Raw genomic sequence first — 23,607 nt, 5'->3', positions numbered from 1 at the left:
GGTTGCTGGGGTTAATCAGGGCTTTTAGTCCACAAAGGTGAGGCTTGAGTTCAAGTGACAGCTTAAGGATTTCCGTATCTCTGTGTTTGTAGTTGCCTCGTGATCACGAGTCACCTCTGTCATGCAGAGATTGATTTCCCAGGTCTTGGGATGCATTGCTGGCTCAGCCTCTACTCAGCTCCCACCCCAAAGAGCATTGGAGGCTAACTGGTCATCAGACTAGTGACAGGAAGTAGGGAGGCTGAGGTCACTGGCCAGCTGTCAGAGACATAGACACGAAAGTCTGAGTGTCAGGCATGGCCGTGAGAATCCTAAGGCCTGGTCTCAGGGACAGTGAAGCTGGGGTGCTCCGCTGGTGGGGCCCAATGTGCCTTTGGCTTAAGGAAGGAGAGCAAACAGACAAGCAGGCTGTGGAAGACACACCAGAGCCTTGCATTGCCATGGATCTGAGATTTGCATCTCAGCCTTGGAGCCTGGGGTACCTAGACAACCAGGCTGAGGGGAAAGCTCCAGGCAATGGCTCTGGATTTAGTTTTGCAAATGCTAAGGAAGGAAGTACACAGCACTCTCTCAGCTGTACTGATCCCTGGCGCGCGCGCGCGTGTATGTGTGTGTGTGTGTGTGTGTACATACGTGTGTGCTCTGCCTTGGTCTCGGAGCCTCATGCTCGCTAGGGTGGGATAGTGCTCTGCCATTCTGATCTCAGCACCACTCCCCTGGTTGGTTCTTGGGTCTGTCCACTTAAAGGTGGGTTGCTAAGGGTAAGTAGGAGTTTCCCAGTTTTCCTTGCTTCTACCACAGCCTGGAGCCAGCCCAGCCTGCCTGTGTCTTCTGATAATCTGATAAGAGCACTTGGGGCAAGTTCCTCTGTCTCTGTAAATTTTAATTCCTGAAGTGGGATAAGAATAGATTTGATGCTTAGGCTGTTGGAAGGATGCAGTGTAGAGAGCTGGGACCGAGCTTATGTGGGGCAGGGTCGGGTAAATCTCCATGGAGCTGGGTGGGGAGGGAGGGGGTGAGGAGCGCATGGCTGGGGATAAAGGATGTTTCCTGTGGAGACCATGCCCTCTCAGGGTGGCACACCTTGTGAGGTCCTCGGGATCACGGTGGTATGGCTGGAGAACCAACCTGTTGTTCAGGTTCAGGTTCCTGCCCCCCTCCCCCAGGAGTCCATCCTCCTGCTCTGGCCTGGCTGTGCTGTTCCACTGTTGGGATGAATGAGACACCTTTACACACTGCTCAAAGGAGAGGCACTCAGAGCCTGGCTCTGCCCCAACCTGTGCCTCTCCTTTCCCTTCCCCTTCTTCTCCCCCTCCCCTTCTTTTTCCTCTCCTTTCCCCGCCCCTCCCCTCTCTCCCCCTCCGCTTCTTGTCTGGCTCTGTGCTGTAACCATGTTGTGTCGCGCCTTCCTCACTCTTAGCTCCAGCCTTCAGCGTACTGAAGAGTGTAAGGAGATATGGAGGAGGACTGGAGGGCTGTGGGAACAGCGAGGCAGGGTGTGAGTTTCTAGGGTCAACACTGGGGAGGTGACATTCACTGGACATTAATGTGAGCTGGGGCTTCCAGGTGAGGCCAGCAGAGGCAGAGCTGGAGGCCCACAAGGGGGCGCTGTGCACCTGAGCTGCTGTAGGAAGTAGTCTGGGACCACAGCTTGGATTTTGTGGGGTACAGAAATGGTACTGGTATTAGATGGGGCGGTTTGACCCAATAAGTCCAAGGCATGGTGGATGGAGGAGGGCCAGGATGCAGCTATGAGTGTCAGGGGAGCATGTGGAAGGTTCCTGGTGCTGCCCACTTTAGTGTGGAGGTGGTGAAGCTGCCCTGTTAGGGTGGAGGGTTCTGGGGTATGGCTGGTCTAGGAAGCTGACTGTAGAGTCCTGCATCTTCAAAGATACTTTTGGAAGACTTTTTCTTCCCATTGGTGGCATTAAAGCAATTTCCTGGGCCCAGAGAAAATGCTGGGTTGGTTTCAGGAGGAAGCATTAAAGCAATTTCCTGGGCCCAGGGAGAGCCTGCTGGGTTGGTTTCAGAAGGAAGGAATGCTCGCACGCACACACACACACACACACGCACGTACGTACGCACGCACGCATGCACGCACGCGCACACACACTAAAGCAGTTCTCTTCATTATGCCCAGGCTAGCCGAGAGCAGCAGGCCCCACAAGAGGGAGGTATTTATTCCTGGATGTCAAACCTCTGCTGCATCAGGCCTGGGAGAGGCCCTGGGGTCTCAAAGGGCCTTGGTTGCTGCCCTCCCGGATGTATGAAGCTTTAAAGATGGGCTTTAAAGAGATCCTGTGGTGGATGAGGGGCCCCAGCCCTGGGCTGTGAAGCGACTTCTAGTCTTTTTCTCTCCCAGTGTGGGGTGCAGAGCATGACGGTGTGAATCTGGAAGCATCCTGAGGGGTGTGCTGCATGCAGCACTGGCCGCTGTCCTATGCCTTCTTGATATGGTGGAATGTGCTAGCTAGAAGTTGGGGTGCAGGGAGAGGTATGGAGCTTCAGGAAGAGGGCAATGACGTTCTGGGGAACAGAAAGTCAGGCTGCTCATGTGCGGGGGTGCGGGGGGCATGTACCACTGGCTGAGCTATGCCTGCCAGCCTCATGCTGTCACTTTGGTTCTGGGTGAGGCTTGAGAGCCTGGGAAAGCTGGGGAGCCTGGGATACGAGCCTCTACTCAGTGGTTGTGGTATGAGCTGGTGGTAGGAGGTGTGGGTTGTTGGTTAAGTGGAAGGGAAAACCTGTATAGATCAAAAGGCAACTCCATGCAGTTTGGGGCTTGTTAATAGGTCTAGGTATAGAATTTTTTTTGTTACTATGGAGGTTCGAACCAGCCCGGGCACTAAAGTCCATGAGACTTACCTCCAGTTAACCACCAGAAAACTGGAAGGATGGTAGCCTTGAGCTGAATTGCTGGGGGACAGTGCCCAGACCCAGAGTTCCAAAACCAAAACCAAAACAAAAAATAAACCCTTGTAGTTGTAGGAAGGTGTTTCAGTTTGTAAGTCCAATGCATCTTGGTGTCCCCCCTTCCATTACTCTCCCCAATCTCTCCCAACCCCACCCTCCCCTCAGATCCCCTGGCTTCATTTTCATATATGTATGTTGAGTATTATAACTGCCTTCACCCACCCTTCCTCTTGCCATTCATCTGCCCCCTTAACTTCTCCTGTCCAGCGCGTTCTAGCTTCCCGGTGTTGACTTTGTTAGATTGTTAGTTGTTCAGAGGACTTACACTGTTGGAATCCCCCCTGCCTGTCTTCCCTTACTACACTTTAGTTATCAGGGTTGTATATATTTCTATATATAATTAGGTCATTGCTGCTCTGCCTGTATTTTAATCTTTGGGAAACAGATGGAGTTGACATTCTTTCTGTCTGTGTGTAGCCAGCTCCAAGTCAGTCAGGTCTTCTACATCCTTAAAGTAGTTGTATTTCCCTGAGGTTGGGCCTTCATGACTGAAGCGCTGCCTTTGCCTTTGTGTCCTGAGAGTTCCCGATACTGGAAGGCAGTATAGGCAGAACAGCCCAAGGGAGGGCTGGAGTAGGGTAGGTGCAGGGAGGCAGGTGCTGCTCCTTGCTAGCTGCTCCCCCCGCACCGCAAGACACACCCATCCCAGACTATGGCTACACATGGATGTGGCGTTGTGAATTTACTTCATCTTCTGTACCATCCACATTTTTTCTTGGATAGCCTGATTTTGTTTCTGTATGGGGCTTTGAAAAATTGGGAGTGCTGAGGATTGAATCCGGGAGCTCACACATGCCAGGCAAGTTTTTCACTGCTGTGCTTTAGTCCCTGATTTTACTGTTTGCTCTAGGCTAGGTCTCATGTAGCCTAAGCTGGCTTCAAACCCTTAGTCGTCCTTCTTTAGCCTCCTGAATGCTGGGATGACAGGTGTGGGCTTCCTTACCAGGCTGATTTTACTTTTAGAATTATGAAGTTATTGATAATGATCATAAGCAATTCACTCTCGGTTTTCTTTTCCTGCCCATTGGCTCCCTGGCCCACACAGGCCAGGTGGGGGACTGCTTTCCAGCTCCAGCTCCAGCTCCAGCCTGTGGATGGATCAGAACCTCAACCTGCTCCAGATACCAAAACTTTGAAGGCAGCTGAGGGGGAAGAGCCTTAGTCTCAGGTGCCCAGGGGCAGAGCTTTTGCCCCATCCCACAGCTCTCCAGCCTCTAGTTGGAGTAGAGACAGCATTCCTTGGCATCATGGGTCACCTCTCAGATCATATCACTCTTGCCTTCTGTCCTTCTGCACCCCTCCAGGCTGCAGGCCTCAAAGTAAAACAAGCCCTTCATGTTTATATCTGGATGCCTACCCATGAATAAAACACTACTTCTGCTATACTTATTCCTGTAATCTTAGTTACTTGGGAGGCAGAGATTGAGGATTGAGGCCAGCCTGCGACAAAAACTAATACCTCAAGTATGGTGGCATGCTGCTATGACCTCAGCTATGTGGATGACATAGGTAGAAGGATTGTGGTTGGAAACCATGGAGCCATTATCCTGAAGCAGAGGAATGGGCTAGAGTCAGGTAGCAGGTGCTTTTGGAAATAGCTCTAGGCCCAGGAGGGTCTCAGAAGACAAGGGGGGGGTCCTGAGTTCAAGCTCCATGACTGACCAAAAAAAAAGGGTTTAGGAAAGAAGAAGCTGGGCTCTGGTGGCCCCTACATCTAATCCTAGCAACTCCTAAGGCTGAGCTCTGAGATTGGTGGTGATTCAAAGCCAGTCAGAGCAGGAAAGTCCATGAGATTCTTTGACTCTAACCACCAAAAAAGCTAGACGTGGAGTTGTAGCTGAAAGGGTAGAGTGCACACCTTGAGTAAAAAACTCAGGGACAGCAGCACCCAGACTCAGGGTTCAAGTACCAGCATCAGCACAAGAAAGGGGGGACAGGAGCATGGCTGAGTGGTAGCGTGCTCGTCTAGCATGGATAAAGCCCTGGGTTCCATTCCTCAGTACCATAGACATAAAAAAGCCAGAAGTGGTAGTGTGGTTCAAGTGGTAGAGCTCTAGCTTTGAGAAAGCCCAAGGACAGTGCGTAAGACCTGAGTTCAAGCCCCAGGACTGGCAAGAGAGAGAGGGGGTGGGGAGAGAGGTGGGAGAGATGTTTGGGGAGTTTCAGGCAGAAACGCAGTCCATAGGAAGGCTGTACTTCTGCATTGTTGGGGTGCACAAGGCTTTGCTGGAGCCATGGGGGTGTGATGGGCTTGAGTTTGCGTTTCACCCACACTCAGGAGTGTGAACAAGGCTTCTGTTTTATCAGCCTGCAGCCCTCCCCATCCCTTCCCTCCATCCTTGGCCTTGTAATGAAATTCAGGACCCCATAGCCGCCTTCTGTTGTATTCTTTACCTGAGCCACAGGCACCCTGGCTGTTGAAGCAGAGGCTATCCTCTTTCCATCCTCTTGCAGTACCTGCTTAGTGCCAGATCAGAGGCAGGTTCTGGGAGCACAGGCCCACAGGCCAGGGACCTGGCACCAAGGAATGGAAGGTCAGGAGATGTGAGCTCCAGGAGGGCAGAATTCACATGAGCATCCTATACCAGGAAGGTTCAGTGAGTATTGAATGAATGAAGGATCGCATGGGAATGAGGCCATAGGTGAGGACAGCCTGGCGTGGCTAGTATACAGGTCAGCAGGAAGCTTAGGGCAGATGGGGAAATTTGTAGGCTTGGAGGGAAGTGAAGCAGGAGGAGATGACATCCAGCCTGAGAGTGGCCCTGCCAGGCAGGGCAGAGCCCACCTTGGCTGGCACTGTGTACCAGGTTGGTTTTCCTGTATTTTGCTGATGATTTCTATGTTCATCAAGTGTATTACTCTGTGCTATTAGAGAGATATAACCTAGAGCCAGGCATGGTGGCTCACGCCTGTAAACGTAGCTCCTCAGGAGGCTGAGATCTGAGGATCACAGGTCAGAGCCAGCCTGGCAAGAAAACTCTGTGAGACTCTTACCTCTAAATTAACCATGGAGTTGTGGCTCAAGTGGTAGAGCACCAGCCTTGAGTACTAAGGGGTATCACCTAGGCCCTGAGTTCAAAACACAGACACATACAGACAGACAGACAGACAGACAGACACACACACACACACACACACACACACACACACACACACACACACACGTCTACCAGTTAAGCAAAGATCACACCTGCTTTTAGCCATTTTTCCAACTGGTTCTTGTTTCTTGCTTGGGCTGATCTTGGACCATGACTCTCTTACCTATGGCCTCTTGTGTACCTGGGGTTACAGATGTGCACCAGGACATTGGGCTTCTTGATAGGAAAAGAGTCTTACTTTTTTTTTGATCAGAGATGGCCTTGAACTGTGAACCTCCTCACCCCAAAACCTGGGAGTACAGCTGTGTGCCACCATACAGGGCCTTACCATTCCAGCAGAAGAAGTACTGTTCTGCCAAATTGTGTAGGGGCATTTTAAAATCCTTTATCTATGTCAAAATGTTACATTGCCATCATGAATATCTTGAGGAAGACAGAGATGGGAAATAAAATCACTCCACTCTAGCACAGTGGCTCATACCTGTAATCTCAGCTCCTAGGAAGGCTAAGGTCCAGAGGATCACGTGTCAAACTCAGTCTAGGCAGAAAAGTTCACGAGACTCTTTCCAGAATTACCAGCAGAAAGCTGGGCTGGAGGCCTGGCTGTAGTGGTAGAGGGCCAGCCTAGCAAGCTGGCTGTGTGAGCATGCAGCCCTTAGTTCAGATCCTGGTACTGCAGAAAACCAATCCACCCCTTCCCTCCCCAGGACCAGTCTCAAGAGCAAATGAGTCTGCTGCCCCCTGCAGGGGGTTAATCTGCATGAGATTCTTTATTTGTGCCTTAAGGAATTGGGTTTAGTGAAGGCTCCATCTCTCATTCAGCCTCCTTCCAACCCTCTCCAGATACAGATAACATGAAATAGTTGCTGTGGGTGTTTACACATGTAAATGTCCTGTGAGCCTTACAGAGAATTTGGGAGCAGAGCCGCTCTCCCCATGATGGCAGGGAGGGAGGACTGGCAGAGAAGGGGGAGACATAGGGGGACTTCTAAAATACTCATAGCCTGGACTGATTAGAGTTCCTGCCCTGCTAACTTCAGAATCCCTGGGAGAACAGGCAGGCCCTGCCCCTGAGATTCATGATTTTATACTGAGGATACTTTTTTTTTTCCCCTCCCTGGTTTTGGGGCCTGAACTCAGGGCCTGGGTGCTGTTTCTGAGGTGCTTTTGCTCAAGACTAGCATGCTACCACTTGAACCACAGCTCCACTTTTGGCTTTTCTGGTGCTTAATTGGAGATGAGAATTTCATTTCCTGCCTGTGCTGGCTTTAAACAGTGATTCCTACATCTCAGCCTCCTGAGGCTGATAATAGGCATAAGCCACCAGTGCCCAGCTCTGAGTATACTTTTAAAATGTGGTTGGCTTTAGCCCAGTAGGGAAGGGTTTACTGGATTGCTTGTGGTTTAGTGGCTGTATCAACTGCAGTTAGGTTAGTTAGCAGTAGCTAGAAATACTTTGTGCTTTCATCTTGCTAATTATTTTTAAATGTGCATAAGTTGTCTTTTTATGCATGTCTTAAAATTCAGTGCTTTCTATACAGTGAATCATGGGCTTTTGCTTTGGATCTGCTCTGAGATTGTTTTTTATGGATATATTCAGACCACTGACAATTACTGTTTCTGATGCTGTTTACTATTTGTTACTTGTTCTTTGTTGCAGCTTTTGTCTTTTATTGCTTCCTACCTCTGTAGCCCTATTCCATTTTCTCTTTATGAGAAGTTGGTACTTCTTTGAAGACTTTTGTTACCCTAGGGTCAGGCTAGGGTGAACAACACCGTATTTACAACTGATTGCCAAGTCCACTTTGAAAAAGCAACATACTATTTATTTATTTATTTTGCCAGTCCTAGGACTTGAACTCTGGGCCTGAGCGCTGTACTTATGCTTTCTCAAGGCTAGAGTTCTACCACTTGAGCCATAGCACCATTTCTGGTTTTTTCTATGTATGTGATACTGAGGAATGGAATCTGGGTCTTCGTGCATGCTAGGTAAATATTCTACCACTAGGCCAAACTCCCGGCCCCATCATTTGTAATGAAATATTGGGTCTCTTAGCCAGAATAAAATTATTCTCATTCATTTTACCTGTCCATAAATTAAAATCACAAATACCTTGCTGCATTACTGGCAAGGTTTTTTTCTGACTTTTAGTTAATGCTTACCTGAAGCTCTTTCTATATATGAACTTAAATTTAAAATATTTATCATTTGTTGGTCCTTCTGCCTGCTTTTCTTTTTGCCAGTCCTGGGGCTTGAACTCAGGGCCTGAGCATATTGAAGGCCTTCATTTCGGTCTCTGTGGTCTTTAGCTAACTTTGCTCTCATCAGCCATTTTGTCTTCTTTCATGTTACCTGTCTTTTCTGGAGCCCTTCGCATGTTAGTCACAGTTACTTTATCTTACTCATTTTTCCTGGGGTTTGAACTCAGGGCCCAGATGCTGTCTGAGCACTGAAGGTGAGTGCTCTACCACTGAGCCACAGCAATGCTTCTGGCTTTTTCTAAGTGTAGTTTGTTGGAGTTTATTTTCTTCCACCAATCACCGATCATCCTAGCTACTCAGGAGACTGAGCTCTGAGGATGGAGATCCCAAGCCAGCTTGGGTAGGACAGAGCCTGTGAGGCTCTCATCTCCAATTAACCACGGTCACATAGCTGTGGCTGTGTTGTCTTCACCTGTTGAGGCAGACTGGAGTGGATCCTGGAGTGGAGCCGGGCCAGGAAGTGCAGGCTGGCTTCTTGTGGGGAGAACTGCCTGTTACCACTTCAGGGGACTCCGCACTGCCTGGGTGAGAGCCAGAGGCATCCTCAAGGGAGAGGTCAGGCCTTCTGTTAACCAACCTTTCTCCCTTCCCTCCCCTCCCCTTCCCTTCCCTTCCCTTCCCTTCCCTTCCCCTCCCCCTCCCCTCCTCTCCCCTCCCCCTTTACCCTTCCTCCCTCCCTCCCTCCCTCCCCCCCTCCCCCCTCCCCCAGGATCTCAAGTGATGGTGGCTTACACAGAAGAGGAGCGGAGCCCTGAGCCACTGCTTAGCACTGCAGAGCTGGCATCTGAGCCTGCTGGAAGGCAGGTGTGAACCTCAGGACCTCAGTGGCTCAACCGTAGAGAAAGCATGTCTAAGAAAAGCCGGGGCAAGGGCGAGAAGCCCGAGATGGAGACGGATGTGGTACAGATGGCCAATGAGGAGCTGCGGGCCAAGCTGACCAGCATTCAGATCGAGTTCCAGCAGGAAAAGAGCAAGGTGGGGAGGTGGGGATGGGTGGGGAAGGTGGGATGGGAGAGGTGGGGCGGGGGGTGGGAACACTGAGAGGACACCAGGTACAGGGCAGAGTGGAGAGCCTGGTCCTGGGTGTCTCTCCTCTCTGCCTCTCCCTTCTCTTCCATCCTGAGGACTTTAGCAGTAATGGCAGAGATGTGGGGTATGCTTGCGGCCTGCCACATGATGGCTGTGATCTCAGGCTCCCAGACTCTCCATGTGTCTACTTCCCTACCAGCAAGAGGTGGAGTGATCCCCACAGGGCTGGGTCGGGATTCAGGTGGTAGAGTGATGCCCCCACAGGGCTGGGTCAGGACTCAGGGTGGTGGAGTGACCCCCACAGGGCTGAGTCAGGACTCAGGGTGGTGGAGTGACCCCCACAGGGCTGGGTCAGGTCTCAGGATGGTGCAGTGATTCCCCTGCCTCCCCCCCCCCCCCCGCAGGGCTGTGTCAGGACTCAGGGCTAGGTTAGTTTGGAATAGGTCTGGTTCTGTGCTGTGGGCTCTTTTGCTCACAGGCCGATAGGCAGTTTGTAGGCAGTGGGGAAGATGCCAGGCTGAGCGCTGGACTCAGGCTGTCACAGGATGGAGCCTGGGCTTTGTGGCCACATAGAGGGGATGTCTATCCTTGCTTGATCCTTGACTGGCTTCAGGACCTCAGACAAGCAACCAGAAGTGTCAGAATGCCTGTTTTCTCAGCTTGGCACACTATTAGCAACCCAGCGTTGCCCTGCTGGATAACCCCATCACATTTGGTGTGCTGCCAGCACCACTGTGTGTTTCCTGGGCATAGCTCTGACTTGTTGGAGTTGAGGCAGAGCCAGCCAGGGCTTCCAGACCTGGCCTGGTACAGACAAGGCCTGAGCCCTGGCCTAGACAGTGGGTGGGAGGGCTGGTTCCAGGAGCCCTAGGCATTGGGAGTCTTCGCAGCTAGCCTCCTGCCACTGTGGCAGCTACTGACACAGGCCGGGGTACCTGGCCTCTCAGGAGGTGCCACCTGCTGGGATCCTGCATGGCTGGCAGCTGGTGTGCGTGGGAGAAATGCAGGGGCTGCAGCTCTGATATACCCACAAGGAGCAGCAGCTGCAGCTATAGGGAAAGCCACACACCAAAGTCAGACACCAGGGCTCCAGGCCACCACCGCTGTGAAGCCCTGTCACCTGTCTCTGCTTTCCCCGGTGGTCTGATATATGTATTGGACACTCAGAGACTAGACTAGTGTCCAGTCACCCCCCTCAGCTGTCAGGGTGCTGACCCTCCCTCCCTCCCTCCCTCCCTCCCAGTACTAGTATTTGAACCCAGGGAATCCTGATTGCTCAGCTTTGCTCTGCTGGTGCTCTACCACTTGAGCTTGCCTCTACCCCAGCGTTTTGCTGGTTATTTTGGAGATAAGAGTCTTGCAGACTTTTCTGTCTGGGCTGGTCTTGACTGGAGTAACTAGGACTACAGGCACAGGCCAGCAGACATTTTATGTCCACCCTGCAGACAGCACTGGGTGCCTTACACCAACCTGTGTGGTTATGTGTGGCTTTTCTTAGTTTATAAACAAGGAAACAGGACCAGAAAGGTTCAGTGACAGGCCAGGTGCACTGCCGGCTTACAGTCCGTTTGGCCTTGGTGAGAAGCTGTTTCTGGTGTTTTGTGGGCCACGTATGCCATGAATGGGCCTTCCTTCGTCATGGGTCTGAATTGAAGGGTATCCAAGACCAGGCTCTCTGACATCCTCCCGTGTTTTTCCAACATTAAGGGAAAGATGCAAAACAAACCCCATATCACCAATCCTAAAGCCGAAACGGAAACAAAAACCACCCCGGTAGTGAGGAAGAGCACAGCCTGAGATGGGGAGAGGGCAGGCCAGGCCCCTCCCATGGCCTGGGGAAGCTCTAGCCCGTGTGCTGACCGCTTGGGCGCCCGTGTGCAGGTGGGCAAGCTGCGCGAGCGGCTGCAGGAAGCCAAGCTGGAGCGCGAACAGGAGCAGCGGCGGCACACGGCCTACATCTCGGAGCTCAAGGCCAAGCTGCACGAGGAGAAGACCAAGGAGCTGCAGGCGCTGCGCGAGGCGCTGATCCGCCAGCACGAGCAGGAAGCCGCCCGCGCCACCAAGATCCGCGAGGCGGAGCTGCTGCGGCTGCAGGCGGCCCTCAGCGCGCTGCGCGATGGCACCACTGACAAGGTCAAGGGCGCGCTGCTGGCGGAGGCCCGTGACGAGGCGCGCAGGGCCTTTGACGGGGAGCGCCAGCGCCTGCAGCAGGAGATCCTGGAGCTGAAGGCGGCGCGCAAGCAGGCCGAGGAGGCGCTAGGCAACTGCATGCAGGCCGACAAGGCCAAGGCTGCCGACCTGCGCGCCGCCTACCAGGCGCACCAGGACGAGGTGCACCGCATCAAGCGCGAGTGCGAGCGCGACATCCGCAGGCTGGTACGTGCCCTCCATGTGCGCTCTGCGTGGTATGCCCTGTAGCTCATGCTGTTCTCATGCGTGCCCCTACGTGGTACGTGCCCTCCCCCTGTACATGCCCCGTGTGGTTCGTGCCCTCCCCGCGCGCCCTTCGTGGTATGCCCTGTAGTTCACGCTGTTCTTGTGCGCGTCCCCACGTGGTACGTGCCCTCCTCATGTGCCTTGCGTGGTATGTGCCCTCCCCGCACGCCCTGCAGCCCTCTTCCTCCTCCTGCACGCATGTAGTTAATGCAGGCCTTGAGGACCGTTCGAGCCGGCCACTGGGATTCTGGCAAACCCCTGGGTGTGGTATGCAGGCCTCGAAGGCTGGCAGGCATGGCTCTTGTTGCTTGTGTCAGCGACACAGATAAGGTAGAGATGCGCTAAGAAGGAACCATGATTGTGGTCAGAGCCCCTAGATGTTCATTCTCCAGAACCAGGAGCAGATTCTCGCCTCCATTTTAGTATAGTAGGCTGGGCTATGGTGCCTGCAACTTGTAGCAGGAAATGTCAAATGCAGGTTTTCCCCAAGCTCTCAGGGAGCCCCCTCCCCCCAGGCAAGCCAAGGCACAGCCAGGTCCCCTGCCTCATTCAGAGTCTGGGTGGGGCAGAGGGCCAGCCTTCCTCAGGCCAGGCTCCTTTTGGGTTGATGGTGAGCCAGGGGTTATGCTGTCTCTCAAAGGGGAACCCCAGAGTAGGCCAGCCTGCTCCATGGTGTATTCTGTGAGTTGTGTGGAGCTGTTGGAGGCCAGGGAGCCTAGCTGCAAAAGCAGAGGGACATCTTCTCAGCCTTACTAGATATAGGAGTCAGTGTAATAGAGGAAGGACCTGCCACACATAGCCAGTGTGGCCACACACAGCTACATGGGACACATGGAAGTCTATGGTGCAGGAGGCCAAAGCCACTTAAGAAAGCTGAGATTCAGCAGTCAATGATCAGCACAAGAGCTGCATCTGGAGGAGGAGTGGAGTAAGGTGATCCACAGAAGGCTAGCAGGAGGCACCAGTGAAGCAGATTGGCTGTATCCACACCAGACCTTCCCTAAAGACAAACAGGGATGCTTGTTACAAAGGAAGAATGACATACTTCAGCAGGAAAACATAGTAGTAATAATAATAATAATAATAATAATAATAATAATAAAAAACATAGTGGCTCAAACCTACAGTCCTAGCTATGTGGGAGGCAGTGATGAAGGATCATGATTTGAGGCCATTTTGGGCATAAAAGTTTGTGTTAGGGCCAGGAGCATAGCCTAGTGGTAGAGTCCTAGCCTAACATTCACGAAGCCCTGGTACCAGATACACAGAAAAAGCTGGAAGTGGTGCTGTGGCTTAAGTGGCAGAGTGCTAGCCTTGAGCAAAGAAGCCCAGGTAGTGCCCAGACCCTGAGTTCAAGCCCCAGGGACTGGCAAAAAGAAAAAGTTTGTGATAATCCATATCAGCCAGAGGCTGGGGGTGCGTGGTGCCATGAGAGACATGGGGAGCACAAATCAAACCCCTATCTTGAAAATAATCAAGGCAAAAAAGGGTAGGAGGCACAGCTCAAATGATAGAGCACCTACTTTGCAAATATAATGCCATGAGTTCAGTCCCTGATAATACCACCAGTAGCAATAATAATGAACTTGAAAATATATGAAATAAAAAAAAAACTAGAAGAAGCAAGCCCCAATTTGAGTTGGAAATAAGTACTCTCCTGTCACTAGCATTGGAATACGCACGCCGCAAATGAGTACAGACCTGGAAACGTAAGCATGGTGGTGCAACCTGAGGTACCCTGCAGAACCTGCAAATCAGCAGCTGGGGAATGTTGCTTTGGAAAGAACATGGTACACTTTCATCAAAGGCGGCTGCTTTTCAAAATTGGTGGGTCGAGGCATCATCTCAGGATGAAAGAAAAATAGCTGTTAAACTCCCAGAGTAAGGCCGAGGGAAGTCATAACCAGCAAGAATCACAGTGAGCTCTAGAAAGGCAATTAGAGACTTCAGGAGCTAATAAGCCCCCAAGACCACTGAGACAGGCAGCGGTGACCCAGGTCCTAAGCCTGGGGAGTGCAGGGGAATCCCCCCTGCTCCCTGTGGGTGGTGAGGGACATGCATCAGCAACAAACAACAGGAAAGTGGACGTAGAGATCCTCCTGCAACAAGTGTAACTTCCCCGAATGAACACACAGGAAACAGAAAACCCTGAGCCGTTCTGGAGCTGCCCAAGAGCTAAGTCTGTAATTAATAATTTTTCTAAACAAAGAGAAGCATAGACCCAGAGTCCTTCATGGTAAATTTTGTCAAGAATTTATGCCCAGATTTTTCCAGAAAACAGCAATATTTGTTACAAATTATGCTCTCCTAGAATCGTTGGACTCACAATGGTATACATGAAAATAAAGAGTTGTCTCAGTAATGCAAAATTTACTTTTGCAGAAGGGTGTGCCATCGTTCAAGCAAGCGCCTGGCACAGGCAGGCTGCTTCCCCGTTTATCCTCAGTGTGGCTGGCCCCGTCCCTCTGTCAGATTGGTTGAGTTCAGGTTACAATCTGCTCACGATTGCTTAGTCTGAGTAGAGTAAAATATATTTACATAAGGTGACTTTGAGATAAGATTAACTGTATACAATCTTAGTATACCCATACCATATGGAATTTTTTAAAATTACTATGTACAGAGGGATCCCTATTACATGAGCCTGGTAATCAGTACATTTCCTTTTGTACTGTGATCCTCTGCTATTTATTGAATAGTCTGAGATGGTGCTCCGCCCCCCCTCCCGTGGGTCTGAACTCTGGGCCTGTATGCTGTCCCTAAGCTCTTCAGCTCAAGGCTAGCACTCTACCACACGAACCACAGCACCCCTTCTTGTTTTCCGGTGATTAATTGGAGATAGAACCTCATGGATTTCCTTGCCCCAGCTGGCTTTGAACCTCCATCTTCAAATCTCAACCTCCTGAGTAGATAGGATTACAAGCGTGAGCTACCAGTATCTGGCCAGCCTGAAGTCTTAAGTTCATCTTAAAAGAAACCAGCTTAAGGCAAAACCTTACATTCCATTTCTTTCTTATTCCAAAGCAGTTCCTCTTTTCCAAGCCAAGCCTCCAGGCCAAAGCAGGAATTTTAAGCAACACATTTAGACAGAAAAGATAGTTTTTCTCACATATTGATACATTCTAACTTATTTATGAAGACAGCACAACTGATTTCCATTGTATTACAAGAAAAGAAAGTTCGGGATCATTTCTCCAGATCACAGATATGAGATTACTAAGAAGCCAACGAGCCCAGCAGCATAGGAAGTTAGTAAACTAGGACCAAGCTGAATTTGGTAAATATAAAGATGGATGCAGTATCTGAAATCAGTGAGCGTAACTGAACAGTGTAACACCACAGCCAGTGTAGTCCCACAAGTGGAGTCTAGGCAGACTTGTGTGGTTGAGGTGAGGCAGGTGTGGTTGAGGCTGGATTGCGGCAGCTGCATATGTCCTTGGCATCTTCTCCTTCCTCAGCGGGCTAAGGGGAGCCAGGCCTGGGCTATGGGCTCTAGCAGCTCTAGGTCCCGAGTGTGCCCAGTTCACCTGCGCAGGCCCAAGACCCTGAGCCCGTTTCCTGATCCTGATCCTGAGCCCCGTGGCCTGTCTTTTCTCTTTCAGATGGATGAAATCAAAGGGAAAGACCGGGTGATCCTGGCCCTGGAGAAGGAGCTGGGTGTGCAGGCCGGACAGACCCAGAGGCTGCTTATGCAGAAAGAGGCTTTGGACGAGCAGCTGGTGCAGGTGAAAGAGGCTGAGCGGCACCACAGCAGTCCGAAGAGGGAGCTCCCGCCTGGCATCGGGGACATGGCAGAGCTCATGGGCGGCCAGGTGAGGGCATGGACCCCCTCAGCATCCGTCTGTGCTGCTGGGCTGACTGCCCAGCCAGGGCATCCTCCTGTCTGGCTCGCCTGCCTTTCCCTGGCCTCTCCTCCACCCCTCGGGCCTCCCTGTCCTCACATCCTTCCCTTTCTCCCACACTCACCAACGTTCACTGTGGGCCAGGCCAGCATGCAGCACCAGCACCAGGCCACCTTCACCTGCTGCGACCCCAGCTCAGCTTTAAGCAAGGCATGGTGCTCTCAGAGGAGGAGGAGGGCCCATGCTGGGTGCCCCAGAGGGAACCCAAGCAGGACAGGAGGGACAAGGCAGAGTCCTGCAGACCAGTAGAAGCTGTCCTAGCAGCAAGTGCAAGGGCACTGGAGCGATGACTGGACTTCTGGCAAAGGGGCAGAGGACCATTCATCCATATCCATCCATTCACTTGCTGCTGGGCATCTTCAGTGAATGATACGTGCTGTGTGCTGTAGGAGTTGTGGTTGTTTTAGTGTATAAGAGGGACAGAATCTGCCACGGAGGGATGCTGGCTCATTCTGGCATGTGATGGGTGTCTGCAGGACATGGGTGGGGCTTCATCTTGAGGTCCCGAAGGGCTGGACATTTGGGCGCCTTACAAGGATTTCAAGTCTCTCTCACCTGGAAGCAAAGCATGCCCACAGCACGTGGCAAGGTTCCGTGTGCTGCCCGCCCTCCGGCCCTCTCATGGTCCTCCTGCTGCGTCCTTGTGCGTGCTTTGGAAGACTCGCGGAGTGCTTCAGAGCACTGCAGCTTCGCGGCACTTGTGAATTCTGCTTCTTAATTTTTATTTTTGGGTTTTTTAGGATCAACATATGGATGAGCGAGACGTGAGGAGGTTTCAGCTAAAAATTGCTGAACTGAATTCAGTGATACGGAAGCTGGAAGACAGAAATACCCTCTTGGCAGATGAGAGGAATGAGCTGGTAACCAGGCTGGAGACTGGCAGTGTTTGGAGGGAGCCAGGGAGGGGCTCTGGGGCCAGGAAACGCCTCAAACAGGAGGTGAACGCAGAGGTCCTCTTGGCTTGCTTTCCTTCCCATTGATTAAAACAATCTAACACCTGGTCCTGAAAGACACTCGCTGGTTGTATCTGCAGGGCATTATCCTCAGGAAGCAGGAGGAGTCAGTGAGCAGTGAGGACTCTGCTGTCGTGTTGTTTGTAGTTGAGACTGAGAACAGCAAAGCACAGGGTGACTCCATTCCCAATCTCTGGGCTCTGCAGACCATTGGTCCTTAAAACTGCAGTTAGCCGGGGGGCGGGGGGTCGTACCCTGTAAATTAAGTGATGGAGAACAACCATCATTGTGGGAACTACCAGGGGCAGGGCTCAGGCCGGAGCCCCCGCTAGGTTTAGAGCTACCTTCCTTTGGCCCCAGAGTTGGGAAGCTGCAGGAGGGAGAGGCTGACTTTGCTTAGGACCTTGCATGGTCAGGGATGTCCACCAGGAGACTCAGTCTCCCACGTGCAGAGCATCTGGCACCTCCTGGTCCCCTCGTGGGAGCCGTGAGAGAAGTTCCCACAGTTTTCAGCAGCTGGCCCTCCGAGGGCCCTTGAGCATTGCTGGTCTAGACAATTTGACCTACAAGCCCACTTCTTTGTTCTCCGATAGTGAAGAGGCATATTCAAGCACAGATTGCTCATTACCCACCTGATACCCGTCCAGAAGGAAACCCCTAACCACCTAGAAGGCCTGGGTAGGACCAGCTTCGCGAAATTCCTTTTTCAGGGCTGGGCACCCCATCTCATGTTTGTAATCCCCAGTACTCAGGATCCTGAGGCTACTTGAGGAAGCCTTCACCAAAAAGAAAAGAAAAAGAAAACCTGGATATCGAATATTCCTTCAGTAGTTGATCTGATGACACAATTATTATTATTATTGCTGAGTGTTGAAATTGTGACCTCTCACTTGCTAGGCAAGCTTTTGACCATGCCCCTCTCCTTGCTTTTAGTTCGTTTTTGAGATAGAGTCTTGAGGTTTTGCCCAGGAGGCGTTGCACCAAGATCCTCCTACCTCCACCTCCCAAGTAGCTGGGATTACAAGTGTGTGCTGCTATGCCAGGCTTTTCTTCACAGTTTTAGCGGGATAAAAATTCATTTCCCCCCAGTGGGCTTAAAGGCAGGTTGGCTTTGATGAGATAATTAATGCATTGATTCTACTTCTGCTCGTCACTTAGAAACACCCAGGGGCTGACAACCTGCTGAGTGACTCTGGAATCACACACCGGCTGCTTCTAAGCGTCAGGCCACACCAGTGTATTTGTAGTGCCTCAGGCCATGGCTCAGCCCCTCAACCTGGGGAGCCCGCACCACGCCCACCACGAGGCCCCTTTTGGTTTGGCTGTTTTGTTTTGCCATGTGGAATTTTTTTTCCCTCACTTTAGACTTAGCAGTTATGTCTTCCCTGTTGGTTTGCACAGCTCTGTCCATCTTGTCTTACACACATGATACGTGATAGACCCCCAGGCTCTACCAGCTGTTGCCCTCATGGCAGTGCCTAGGCTCTCACAGTAAACACCCCCCACGAGGAAGGTCAACGCCTGGCTGTCTGGGTGGGTTTCTAGCTTCAGTACTGTGTCCACATGACTAAGGGTTTTCAGAGGCCATCAGAGTGTGACACTTTCACAGCAGGCAACGGAACACAGTGTGTTCCTAACCAGCCTCGTGCTTGCCTCTATTCTAGCAAGCTGTCAGGTTGCAGCTCAGGTTGTGGAGTATAGCCTCGCCTTGGTCAGGGGCCAGCAGTGGGGAGGGGCCAGGGCCTGGCAGGTTGGTGGTGAGGACTCAGTGCATGGTGACTGCTTGTACTAGACATTGAAACTGTGTTCCTTGTCCATTGAGATCTTAGACAATTACCAATTCTGACTGCAAGTCTAGGGCAGGGGCTGCCATTTTGTATCCTTTTTGGAGACCCTGAGTGTGCTCAGGCAGCCGGAAGTGGAGCCTGCCCCAGCGGTGCTGAGCTCAGAAGGAAAAGGAGGTACCTCTAAGTGTGTAGCACGAACTTCTTCCCTTATACCCCACAACTGTGATTTCTCACCAGTCTGTCTTACTGGTCTGTCCTCCGTATTACAGTCAGAGCCATGGATTGTTCTAGAAGGTGAACCTTACCACCAAGCTTTTCTGTTCAAAGTCCCATGTTCTGGGCTGGAGGCAAGATGGCCAAGAGGGGCATAAGAGGGGCTCCAGAGGCTGGGAGTGGAGATGTGAGGTTGGCAGGACTCAGGACAGGCCACGTGAGCCTGCCACTCAGCGCCGAGCCTAGCACTGGCTGAGCGAGCCTGTGGTTTGAAGACTGGAGCTGCAGCCAGCGTGTGACTGGGGCAGGGCGGCCAGGAAGCACTGGTGGTGGGCAGACCTTTCTGTGTGTGGTGCATGGCCGTGGGTGCTTAGCCACCATTTGTAGGCCACCAGCCTGCTCCTGTCACACTGACCAGGCCATCATCAAATCACTGTTGTCACTGTGGGTGTGGCAAGGCTCAGCCCGGGGAGGCACTTTGTGGTGTTTCTGGGGTTTGCACTGTCTAGGATAGAAGCACTGGTGATGGGAGCAGGAGGGGGAGCTGCGGCCTGGCAGGGAGACCCCTGCAGCCTTCAGGCTTCCTGACGGTGCGTCCCACTGCAGCTCAAGCGCTCCAGAGAGACGGAGGTGCAGCTGAAGCCGCTGGTGGAGAAGAACAAGCGGATGAACAAGAAGAACGAGGACCTTCTGCAGAGCATCCAACGCATGGAGGAGAAGATCAAGACCCTCACCAGGGAGAACGTGGAAGTGGTAAGCTCCCGCCGCCTTCTCCAAAGCCTCACTGCACAGAACTTCCGGGTTCTCGGAGTCACCAACCCCGTCCCCAGAGCCCACAGGCCAGCACGGCCCTCTGTGTGTTCTGCTGACTCTCCCACATGCCCTGCAGAAGGAAAAGCTGTCCGCCCAGAGCTCGCTGAGGCGCCACACTTCGCTGGACGACCTCAGCCTGACCAGGGACGAGCAGGAGATTGCCTTTCTGAGGCTCCAGGTGCTGGAGCAGCAGCATGTCATCGACGACCTCTCTCTGGTATGTGATGCCTGGCAGGGTCGGGAGAGGGCTGGAGGGGGGGCTAGGCAAAAGCAGGAACTCCCAGCCCCCTCCTGCTCCCTGCCCACGTCCACTCGGTCCCAGCTCCCCTCTGCTCCCTGCAGTGCCCACGTCCACTCTGTGCAGCCTGGGCGTCACTGGAATGAGACCACGGCTACCTGGGAACAGTTTCCATGGTAACTCCTGCCTCTCCAATGGTCTCCTTGTTGGCTGTGGTTAAGAAAATCCAGCCTGATCTGTCTCTGAGAAGTCTCTGAATTCCTGACTTTCCGACTGACTAGTTCATTATTTTTTTTCTAACAGATAATCATGCTGTGTTCCCCAAGTTGCCCTGCAACTGGCCTTAAAATTTATTTATTTTTATTTTTTTTAACTCAGTAGTTACAGGCATGAACTTGAATTCTTCCTTCCCTCTCTCCTTCCCTCCCTACCTTTCTTCTCTTCTTTCCTTTCTCTCTTGGGTTTGAACTCAGGGCCTTGTACTTACTAGATAGGCAAAAAATACCACTGAGTCACGCCCAGGGATCATGAACTTGAGCCTGAAAACTCAGCCCTTTTTGTCAGACTAGAGCTTGAAGGTCCTGCCAAAGCTGTGTACAATGTCTCATGACAGTTGGGGTGCAGACATTTGAAAGAGAAGCAGGAAGTATACCTGTCATAGGTAGGCGGGGCACACTAGCAGAGAGCCTGAGCTGAATTTAGAGGCAGAATGCAGTCTTTCTGCCCCAGAAGCTGGTGAGGGTCCCTTTATGGGTTTTTTGAAGAGTAAACAGAGATCCGAATTCTAGGAAATGATTTTTCTAGAATTGTCTTGTTCCCTCTGTCCGCCACCTCTGTCCCTTTCAATCCTTCCTCCCTTATCACCTGCTTTCATCCATCTTCCACCCACCTATCTGTATAGAGCTAGGGATCATAGAGACAGACTTGGTGGACTGTAGGCTGAAGCTGTTCACCAGGTGTGTGCCACTGGACCAGAGGGGTATGTGCCAGGAGGGTTGTCTCCGTTCTGTCCGTCCACAGTGCCATCCTTCTGTCCCTGGCCCACTGGGGCTGTTTCCACCACCAGTGGTCCCAAGTTTCTGTCTCTTTCTTAGGGCAGTGCTGTAGCGCAGGGTCCAGCCCCGTATGACAACAGAAGAACCAGGATCAGGGAAATAAAGCAGTCACTTGACTGTAAGGAGGCTCTAGGGAATTTGGCCCCCACTGTGAAGGCTGTACATGTTCCCACACTGTGCCAAAGGGCTTTCTACCTGCTTGGAGCAGATAGTCATGGGATTCTCACAGAAGACAGGCTTGGGTGGGATGGGACAGGGCCTGGCAGAAAGGGCTCATCCCTGTGGACCTCGACCAGACCAAGCTGAACTGGCACGGCTGGCGGGGAGCGCTCCCTGAGAGCCAACTGCAGCCTAACAAACAGCCAGAACTGGTACAATTGTGTTTCATCTCGCAGGAGAGAGAACGGTTGCTGCGTTCCAAGAGGCATCGAGGAAAGAGCTTAAAGCCTCCCAAGGTGAGCCTCGACAGTGTTATGTCTCAGAGCTGAGGGGTCAGTTGGCATCGGAAGGGGAGGGGAAGAAAAGGAAGGGAAGGGCAAGGAGAGAGCCTGTGGGTGGGCACATGTGTGTGTTATCCTTCTCTCAAAGAAGGATAAATTATGGGTGTGTGATGTGACCCAGTTATGATAATGTATTCACAAAAACTTACTGGTGCAGTTCTGAATTTAGGCTTTGGATTTGTTCACCCAAATTGAAAACATGCATATTCAGATCTTTTGAAGGATTTCAGGACACTCAGACTGGCTTGTACAGTCTCACTTACTATTCTGAAAAACCAGGAGCTGGATGTAGAAACTCATTCTCTGCTAGGCTGGCATGATACCTCTGAGCTGCGTTTCCAGCTGTCTTGCACTGATTAGTTTAGGGTAGGGGCTTGCTGCCCGCCTGGGGTGTACCTGAGGTGTGATCTGCCTACTTTAAGCTCCTTGTTGTTGCTGGGATGACAGGCATACGCCACTGTCTTTCCTTTGAAATGGAGTGTTGTACACTTTTCTGCCTAGGCTAGCCCAGAACCTTGATCTTCCTGATGTCAGCTAGGTCGACAGCATGAGCCACCAGTTCCTGGCTCAGAACTGCATTCTCTTTGCAGAATGTAGGTCCCCTCCTCACAGTGATGTCATGCCCTGAAGTGGAGAGTGGGGGCTTGTGAGCTCAAATGCCCATGGGACCTGGCTGGGGTGGAAGGGAGCAGACTGGAGGAAATGGCAAAGAAGGGAATCGTTCATGGGACATGTTGAAACCTGTCACATGCAAATGACATGGATCTTCGGTTCTGTACTGAACCGGGCTCCTGCCTGTGTTTTCTTCTGATAGAGAGCAGCTTTTCTCTTTTGTAGGTTAGACAGCTGTATAGCTGTGACAGTGAGTGGCCTTGAAGTCAGACTGACAGTAGGGAGAGGTGGGGGCCAGGTCAACCAGGCTCAGAATATAGGTGGGTAGAAGATGGGCCAGCAGGTGTTCGACGTTCACAGATCAGATTTCTAGGGTTCACTTAGCAAAGTGCATAAGATGTGTCTCTTAGACCAACAGACCAGAGTTGTGCTCCCTCCCTCTGTGCCCTCCTGGCACCCTCTGGTATTTTCTGGTTTGCAGCTGCGTAACTGTGGCCTGCCATCTTTGCTGGACAGTGTGCCCCCAGGGGTCTCTGTTTTCATGTGACTGTCACTTTAAGGATGGGTTGCTGAATTGGGACTCTACTCCAGTGTGATCTCAAGTTGATTTAATAATCGCTTCTGCAACAACCCAGTTTCTAAATAAGCGATTGTTCTGCAGCATCATGGTTAGGACTTCAACATCTTCTGTGCAGGTACTGGGGTTTGAACTCAGAGCCTAGCCCTCCTGCTTGTCTTCTTTGCTCAAACCTAGGACTGTACACCTCCACTTCCCAGATTTTTGTTGGGTAGCTGGGGATAAGAGGCGCTTGGATTTGTCCATCCAGGATGGCTTTGAACCTTGATCCTCTCACATCTTAGCCTCTTGAATAGCTAAAGTTATAGGCATGAGCAAAATGACTCAACATTTTGGGGGAGGACATAATTCAAGCTAAACACCTTTATGTAAGATCGGGGGGTTAAAAAATAATTTCATTGTTATTAAGAGGTTGTATAGAGGCATTACCATTTCATGTGCCAGGTAATGAGTATTTCTTTTTCTTTCCTTTTTTCTTTTTTTTTTGTGGACAGTATCACCCTTCCTTTGCTTTCCTTAAGTTTCCCCTCCCATCTCTGGGCTCTAAGGATTTTTAAATGTTGGTGCCAACATCTCAAATACTGTAAGCCAAATACTATGTATCTGTGAGGCACATACGGTCGTGGGTGCCTCCCGGTGGCCTCTGGGGCATATTGGGGTTGAGGTTGCTAGCAAGAGGTCAGCCCTTGGAGGTTTGCTGTGTCCCCGGTGCTTGGATGCCATCTCACAGAATCCTTGCCGCTGCCCTGTGAGCTGGGCATTGCAGCATCCATAGTACCAGTTGAAGGAGACACAGGTGTGTGCAATGCAAGAGCCACTCAGAGAAGAGTGATTTGTAGACTAGTCTGGGAGTTGAAAGGCCCACAGCCTGCCACACCCAAGTAGGAACCAGTCAACCTTTATGTATAACATTATATAATATCAGCATCTCAGAAACAAGTTGTTCTAGAAGTGTCTATTGAAATCTGTGCTTTTCTCTTGGCCATAACAGAGCCAGACCTGGCTGATAAAAGTGTTCCATTCCTTCCCTCTCCCAGTGCCTCCCCTGGGCGCTGGGTGTTGCCATTTGGATGCATCCCCTCCCCCCTGCTGCAATTGGAGAAGACATTTTGACACCTGGAATTGTTGGTTAATACTGAGCTCTAAGCACTTAGTGTGT

The 23,607-nt window shown here is 51.6% G+C and overlaps 1 protein-coding gene across 5 annotated transcripts in view; it reads left to right on the top strand.

Moving 5' to 3' along the window:
- Window positions 1–23,607, top strand: part of Jakmip1 (janus kinase and microtubule interacting protein 1) — a 72,936-nt gene that overhangs the window by 22,411 nt on the left and 26,918 nt on the right. For 4 of the 5 annotated variants that reach the window (XM_090343847.1, XM_090343849.1, XM_090343845.1 and 1 more), the window contains exons 2-8: window positions 9,043–9,308; window positions 11,244–11,738; window positions 15,401–15,610; window positions 16,441–16,560; window positions 19,260–19,406; window positions 19,543–19,683; window positions 21,155–21,214. In XM_090343847.1, the coding sequence (XP_090199973.1) occupies window positions 9,180–9,308; window positions 11,244–11,738; window positions 15,401–15,610; window positions 16,441–16,560; window positions 19,260–19,406; window positions 19,543–19,683; window positions 21,155–21,214 (1,302 nt within the window). In that variant the 5' untranslated portion in view covers window positions 9,043–9,179. The remainder of the gene's footprint in view (window positions 1–9,042; window positions 9,309–11,243; window positions 11,739–15,400; window positions 15,611–16,440; window positions 16,561–19,259; window positions 19,407–19,542; window positions 19,684–21,154; window positions 21,215–23,607) is intronic. The other variant, XM_090343848.1, reaches the window with a different exon arrangement.

This window comes from Megascapheus bottae, chromosome 13 (assembly GCF_031878675.1).
Source record: "Megascapheus bottae isolate mThoBot1 chromosome 13, mThoBot2.hap1, whole genome shotgun sequence".
Lineage (NCBI taxonomy): Eukaryota > Metazoa > Chordata > Mammalia > Rodentia > Geomyidae > Megascapheus > Megascapheus bottae.
The sequence above is the reverse complement of the archived record's forward strand: the minus strand, read 5'-3'. Positions and strand labels throughout refer to the sequence as shown.